This window comes from Cicer arietinum, chromosome 4 (genome assembly GCF_000331145.2).
Source record: "Cicer arietinum cultivar CDC Frontier isolate Library 1 chromosome 4, Cicar.CDCFrontier_v2.0, whole genome shotgun sequence".
NCBI lineage: Eukaryota > Viridiplantae > Streptophyta > Magnoliopsida > Fabales > Fabaceae > Cicer > Cicer arietinum.
In genome coordinates this window covers 25,181,964-25,190,110 of record NC_021163.2, presented here as the reverse complement: position 1 = coordinate 25,190,110, position 8,147 = coordinate 25,181,964, and the positions used below count along the sequence as shown (strand labels likewise).

Genomic DNA, 8,147 nt, shown 5'->3' with positions numbered 1-8,147 from the left:
AATTATTTCCTTCTCAATGTTTCTATTGTTATGTAATTAAACTCTCCATTGTTGGGGATGAGTAGAACAAGACAAAAACCTTAATTAGTTGTTTAATTTGATTTATGGTTATATGATAGAGTTTATTAAATTTGTTTCACATCTTTGGGCTTAATTTTTTTGGGTACTTGGTCATCTTTAAACTATTTTACGTTCATATTTTAAAACGGAAGTAGACTTTACGAATGCTTAAGATGAGACATTTAACAAATTAATTGAGATATTTGAACAAGCAATATATCAATAAGTCAATTCTTCTATATTCAAACTCCATTCTAATCTTTAATCCATTAATGAATTGAGGGTTACTTTGGAATTAATGGTTAAGTTACTAAGGAATTAGGGCAATAATAGTAAAGATAATACAATTTTGGTAACTTTGATAGTGATGTTGTGGAGAAAAACAATGTCTTCTTTGTGATTCCTTTTTCCAATGCATTAATCACACTCTAGGTAAGTGTGTGGGAATTTGAGGGAGCGCGACAATAGCTTCTTTACACTCTAGGTATGTTAGGGATTTCGGGGGAGCACGACAATAGCAATGAGCTAAACGTCCTATATCCCTAAGATACATTGACACCAAATCTTCACCAAAAATCTTACGACATTAGGTATATGGGTCACTTCAAATTTGAGTCACCCACAATACTAGACTAGATCCACACTAGGATATCCCTCTCCCACTCTCCCATCAAGTAAAACTATGGCTTTGATACCACTTGTTTGGCATTTTGAGGGAGCTCCTTAACAAAAGGTATTAGAACCTTGGTTCAGCTTGAGGGGAGAGTCTTAAGGTTTGGGGTTGAGACATAGTGTTAAGGTCTCTTAGGCATCCTGTACAGGATACATGACTATGATACGACTTGTTGGTAACCCAGGGAGCATGACAACATCAATGAGCTAAATGTCAAATATCCCTAGGAAACCTTGACACTGCATCTTCACTTGAAACCTTAAGGCATTAGGTAGGGTCACCTCTCTTATATATCCAACATTTCCTCCATTTCTAGTTGATGTGGGACTAACCAGTCACACTTGAATTCCAACAATCTCCCTCTTAAGTTTGAGTCATCCACAACACTAGACTTGATCCACACTCCGATACCACTTATTTGAGAGTCTGGGGAGCACGACAACAATGATGGACTAAATGTTAAGGATCCGTAAGATATCTTGAAACCACATCTCAATGAATTGCCTTAAGGTTATGGGTTAAGATGTGGTGTTATTGTCTCTTAAGAATTTTGAACATTTAGCCCATTGTTGTTTTCACACTCCATGAACTCTTCAACAATTGGTCTAAATCAAAGGGCATGGTCTTTCTAAAGTTACCATTCAAGCAAAAATTTAAGTCAGCATGAAAGGTTCCAATTCCTAAGAAATTCACCTTTGTTCCAAATTCTAACATTGGAACCTTTAGTGGTAATGAAGGAACAAACAATTTGTAATAGGCTGATAAAAATAAGAAATATAAGTTTGCGAAGAAACAACAACCAAGTAGGAAGAGGAAGCCATTGTTGTTGACCTCAATGTCACTGTGCCGATCAATGAATATTGTGATACTAATCCACTATCGGGTTTCATTCATAAATAATTAAACGATAATCTCATATTAACTAATGAAGAGATTATTGGGATTAAAGTTAGTTTGATTGTTCAAGAAGTAACCAATACTGGTTTTGATACATCATGTAGTGCTAATGTGTCTAATAATATTACTCAAGAAGTTTTTTGGTATATTGTCTACTTCAACTTACACAACTCTGTAGTTAAGTAGATAATTTTGAAAATGTTAATCAACTAACAACGGGTCAATGTATTGTTTTTGCAATGATCCCGAGTCGAAGATGAAAATAAAGATCAACTTTCTGATAGTTATATGTTATTGTCAATCAAATTTTTGTTGGACAGATTTGAAACACAAATGGTGATCATGAAATACATTTTCTAGATTGTTTTTAGAGTGTTGATGGTGACAATATTGATCATTTTTATTATTAGAACCTCTTTGAAATTATTTTGAAGTCCAAAAACATATGATATAAAAAACAAGAGTACGCGAACATTTATGATACTCGTTCTAAGTACATTTATTGAGATGAAAACACATTAATACTACAATAAATTAGTTATTAAAATCATAGCAAACAGGACCATTACGCTCATATCTACATGCCGCGGTTTCCACTATAAACCAATTGCAAGTTCTACATGTATGAATATCTCTTCGCTGTTTGTATATATCAATCCAATGTAGGTTGCCACCGTTCCACTGAAAGGAACAATAGAATAATGTTCCTCCAAAAATTTTAAGTCCAAACTTCCAATCAGTACTTTCACCATAACGAAGAACATGAACTCCAAGATCATCATCTCTAGACTTGCAATGAACAACTAAATCACTATGTCCTAGCAATTTGTTGGTAATGATCACATGCTCTCCAAGAACATTGTCTAGTGATAGCAACACCAACACACACAATAAGAGGTTCTTTTGGATAAAGAGAGGCATTGTACTTTTGGTTAATCTTTACTTTGGATGAAAGGAAAATAATTGTTAAGAGAAAATCATATATTTATAGGATGATTTTAGGAAATAATAGAAATAAAAAAAGTAGTAAAATTTTAATTTATTTGATATATTTGATGAAATATAGAATTTTCTAAGAGTATAAAATAATCGATTGATTAAAAATAGTAATTATGCCTATCAATTTTTAATTAATGTATGACTTAATAAAGTGTTGGTGTTGACTAAAAATATTGACTCAAAATCATCCTATGTTGACTAGTTATCTTTAATAGAATAATTAATTTAGGAAAAAGATAAACTTGACAAAGCTAATTAATTTACGAAAAAGATAGTAGTTTTGACTAAGCTAATTCAAAAGAGCTAAATTTGTGGCAAAAAAGAAAAGAAAGGATAAATTTATTATTTAAATGAAGAGATAATTATGTAAAAATCAAGTATGATCCTCTACATCTTCACAGTGTACTAATATTTTTTTTTACGATTGTTGATCCTCTAATTCAAATCTCCCTCAATCCTCTCTATCTTTTTTATATTTTTAATTTTTTTTATTAAATTGTAAATTTATATTTTATAGATCATGCATTTACACTTTTATACAAATCTAAAATAACTTAATAGATTATTGGCACTCATGAGGATTAATAGTGTCCTATATAAATACATATATAAGATATTAATTTTGATATATCTCAATAACGTATTAAAGAATTTTATTTGTATAAAATTTTATATGCATAATTTATATATATAATTAAACTTTTAATCCAAATAAAAAAAAAAAAAAAAACATTGATAAAAAGAAGTAAAATTAACACAAATAGAGATGATTGAGAGGAGCCAAATCCTCATGTACACATATTAGTTACAAATAGATAGGTCAAGTCCAATATTAAAAAACGAATGAGAATTCACAAAGAAGAGAGATATTTTATTTTTTATTTTTTTTAGAATTTAAGAGTACGATTGTAATGCGTAAAAAGACTTGAATTTATTAAACATGCATCCACATTTTTTTGATTTTTTTTTTATTCTTTTACCATTATTACTACTTTAATTTACTAAAAGAACTAATGATCATTGAAACTAATTTTTAACACTCTATTTAACTTTAATTTAATTTTTAAAGCATTATTAATATTTTAAAAACGACACTTTACAAAATAGAATAATTAAATTAACCAATCTTTTTAACAAATATATATTAGTAATATCTAAAATCCTCATACTCATAATAATAACCACAATTTTTAAAGTATTATTTCTCAAAATACTCACGTTTAAATTTTATATCTATAGAAAATAGTCAAAACGATAAAATAAATAAATAAATATAAAAAATACTGTATATTAATTACTAAATCATGATAAACTTATATAAAATCACCATGTCATAGAAAGTAAATAAAAATAAATAAAATCAATCACAATATTACTAATATATCAAGATAATCATTTATAAAATAAATAACTAAAATAGGAAATAGTTAGAAATAATTAAAATATATCTTTTAGTCAAATGCTTACAAAAATATCACCATAAATATTCAATATACATCTACACATAAAATTACCAAAATATTATTCTTTAAAATATTTACAATAAAATACTAATATTTTAAGAAAAATAAATAACATATAACATTTATAACTTATATTTATCATTAAATCAAGTATGTAAAAATTATCACCCCGTGGCAAGCACACATATAAAATAAATTAATTCACAAAATTTGTAACAGACCCATAAATCTAAGTGACTATTAGTATTAATATATAATTAGATATTGGTCCCCACTTTGCAGAGGAACATTTGGTATACATATAATATATATATATATATATATATATATATATATATAAAAAAAAAATTAAATTGTACTTTAACTTTATAAATATTATTATTTGAATTTAGAAGCAAAGATGGTTAGTAGATAATAGTTGTTGAATGATGTATTAGAAGTAGACAAATTTTATGTTATACAAGTGAGGTAAGCTTTGCATCATGCACAAACTATTATGGATCATTGGATTAATAAAGTTCATCATTGGATCAAATGAGATATTACAAGACTTAATGATCCAATCGTGGAAAATAAACGTATGTATTGTGCAAGATGATCTTATCTATGTACATTAGAAAAAGATAAAAAGTAATAATCTTTAGTATGATATTTATTGTAATTTCCTATCACATTTTTGGGTATGTATAATTGTTAATGATTTAAGAAATTGGATTTCATATTTATTTGAAGTAATTATTTTTGGCTTCATATTCTATACACATATACTTAAATTTCTTTGATATTAATATTTTCTATCACCTTTTAAAATCTATTTACATAAAATAGACAATGTATTTCAAGAGTTATGTAAGAGTTTGTATAAATTAAATTATCTCACAATATTTTGTTATTTGTGTGCTCATATTTGATATTCAACAAATGATACTTCCCTAAAATCGCAGTTAAGCAAGAGGAAGTTGTTAAGAAAATACATTGCTATTTTATAGCAAAATATCAGGAACACATTATTTATTTTGACAGGTTATTATAACAACGTACTCCAATTTGTTTGTTTTGGCAAATTATTATAACAACTTCTTCCATTTTTGCACATTTTTATAACAACTTCCTCCATTTTTGCACATTTTTATAACAACTTCCTCCTATTTTTCTTATCTAATAAATAAAAATTAATGAAAATAATAATAATAATAATAATCAAATATAATTCCTTTTTTCTTTTGATTTAATATATTTTATTTTATTTTATTAATATAATTTTCTTTTTATTATTAAAATTATTAATCTTTTAATTATTATTATTATTATTAGTGTAATTATTAGAATTTTTAATATTATTAAATTTATGTTTATTATTCTTTTTCTTTTTTGCCATTTAATGAATATTTGTATTTATTATTAATTATGTTTATAATATAATTTACTGTTTTTAATTACTTTTAATAATAATAATAATAATTTACTATTTTAATTTCAATTATTTTTAATTATAACAATTTTTAATAATAATAATTAATAATTATTATTATTGTTATTATTATTTATTAATATATTATTACTTTTATTAATTTACTATTATTATTATTTATTAATGTGTTATTTAATATAATTATTTATTAATTTAATCATTTATTAATATAATAACCATTAAATTAACACTAAAACGAATAAAAATAAATTAACAAACCCCTTTGGGAGGTCGCATCCCCAGCCAGCGACCTCCTACTGAAGGGAAAAAAGTTTGGCTTCAACAGGTCGCACCTCCAGGCCACGACCTCCAACTGGTCCAAAAAAGTACGATAATTTGGTATAAAAAATTGAAAGTAAGGTATTTAGTTTTAAAAATTGGAAAAGAAGGATATGTTGGTAAAAATATCCAATTGTAACATACATCGGGTATTTTTTGAAATATTTTTATTTAATATTTTTAGTCAACACCAACACTTTAGTCAACCGTTATTTATTATTTTATATTCTTAGAAAATTCTATATTTGATTAAATATATCAAATAAAATAAAAATTTGCTACCTTTTTTATTTGTATTATTTCCTAAAATCATCCTATAAATATATGATTTTCTCTTAACAATTATTTTCATTTCATCCGAAGTAAAGATTAACCAAAAGTACAATGCCTCTCTTTATCCAAAAATACCTTTTATTGTGTTTGTTGGTGTTGCTATCACTAGACAGTGTTCTTGGAGTGAAAGTGTCCATTCTCAACAATTTGAAAGGACATGAAGACTTAACCGTTCATTGCAAGTCTAAAGATGATGATCTTGGAGTTCATGTTCTTCGCTTTGGTGAAAGAACTAGTTGGGAATTTAAATTTAATTTTTTTGGAGGAACATTATTCTATTGTTCCTTTCAGTGGAATGGTGGCAACCTACATTGGGTTGATATAGTCAAACAATCAAGAGATGTTTTTGCATGTGATAGATGCAATTGGTTTGTAGTCGAAGAAGCGGCATGTAGATATGAGGATGGTCTTTGCTTTAATTTTTAATTTATTATAGTATTCAAGTATTTTCATCTCAATAAATGTACTTGGTCACAGTCAATGTATTCTCTATCTTCAATTTAAAGGAATTTCTCTTATTAAATAAAAGAATATGACTCAGGTCTTGCTCTTTTTATCTTGAGTATTCACAGTCAATGTATTCTCTATCTTCAATTTAAAGGAACTTCTCTTATTAAATAAAAGAATATGACTCAGGTCTTACTTTTTTTATCTTGAGTAATATTATTTCTTTATTTTTTTTTCATTAATTAAATGAGTCGATAACTAATTTTTAATTAGAGGTGTTATATAACGTATTTCTTACAAAAATATTTTGATTTAATTATCCTATTTTGAGAGTGTCTATCATAAAAAAAACATAGAAATAATATTGGGAATGAAATAATATAGTGATGTTTTTATAAGCTATAAATATATTGAATTTTTTTTAAAAAAAATAACAAAAGTTTGAAGAGATATAAATCTCACCGAAAAAAAAGAAAGGAAACAAAAAATGTAATCAAAGATTGTTATGTAATTTTAGGATCTATAATCGATTTATTTTAAGAGTAGAATTGTTTGTATGAGTTTAATTGTGGTTGTGGTGTTCTCGTTGTTGATCTCTATGGTTAAGTTTAATATGCGAATGTGACATAATATGTAATTAATCTAACCAAGTGTATCATGTAGATTGTATCATAGATTGATATATGAAGATGGACTAAAATTTAAGTTACATTAATTATTAAAATTATAACACCTTAGACCAAATACAATAATTTTTATAGACTAAATTATTGTATACTCATTAACTGAACTTCTACCAAAATTATAATAATATTTTAATTTAAACATAAATAAATTTAAAAATTATTCTAGAATCTTAATTAGAAATTTTCTTTATTTCCTTATAGTTTTTTCATGTCCTTATCATTTAACAATGACTAAGAATATTTTATAATTTTTTTAAAATTTTTTTAGCTAATCTAATATTTATAATTAAATATTTTTTTTCTCCTACAAAATTTCAACGTTTCAATTTTAATTTTTATAAAATAACAATATAATTTTTTAGTCGTACACACCTACATAATAATTTTGGACAAACTAAAATTTACATTTCTATTTTATAAAAATAAAAGTTGAAAGATTAAAATTCTATAAAAAAAATCCTATTATAAAAGAAAAATTCTATAAAAATTAAAAATATATTTAATCTAATATTTATGAGCTAGTATGCCTAACTTTTATTTTTTATGACTGAAACATTCAAAGAGTTACCTCACGCAACTAGATAATTAACAAAATCAGCAAACCAAAGAGTTACCTCACGCAACTATAGCAATTTCTCATTAGGGAAGTTATCTTTAATGGAGATGGGGTCAGCTCCACTCTTATCTTTAATGGGGATGGGGTCAACTCCACTATTATTTTTAATGGGGATGACAGTCATCTGTCGCAGTTTCAGCTCCACTCTCATTGTAACATTCCAAATTTCATAATCAACTATTTTATTAATTAAATAGAATTTTAAAGAAATTAATTTGGTGTT

General features: G+C 25.7%; 1 protein-coding gene across 1 annotated transcript; it reads right to left on the bottom strand.

Annotated features, from left to right (window-relative positions):
- Positions 1 to 2,164: 2,164 nt before the first annotated feature.
- On the bottom strand, positions 2,165 to 2,551 carry LOC105851282 (S-protein homolog 29-like). The gene has a single exon (XM_012711974.1). The coding sequence runs from the start codon at positions 2,549 to 2,551 to the stop codon at positions 2,165 to 2,167; it is 387 nt and encodes a 128-aa protein (XP_012567428.1).
- Positions 2,552 to 8,147: the final 5,596 nt, after the last annotated feature.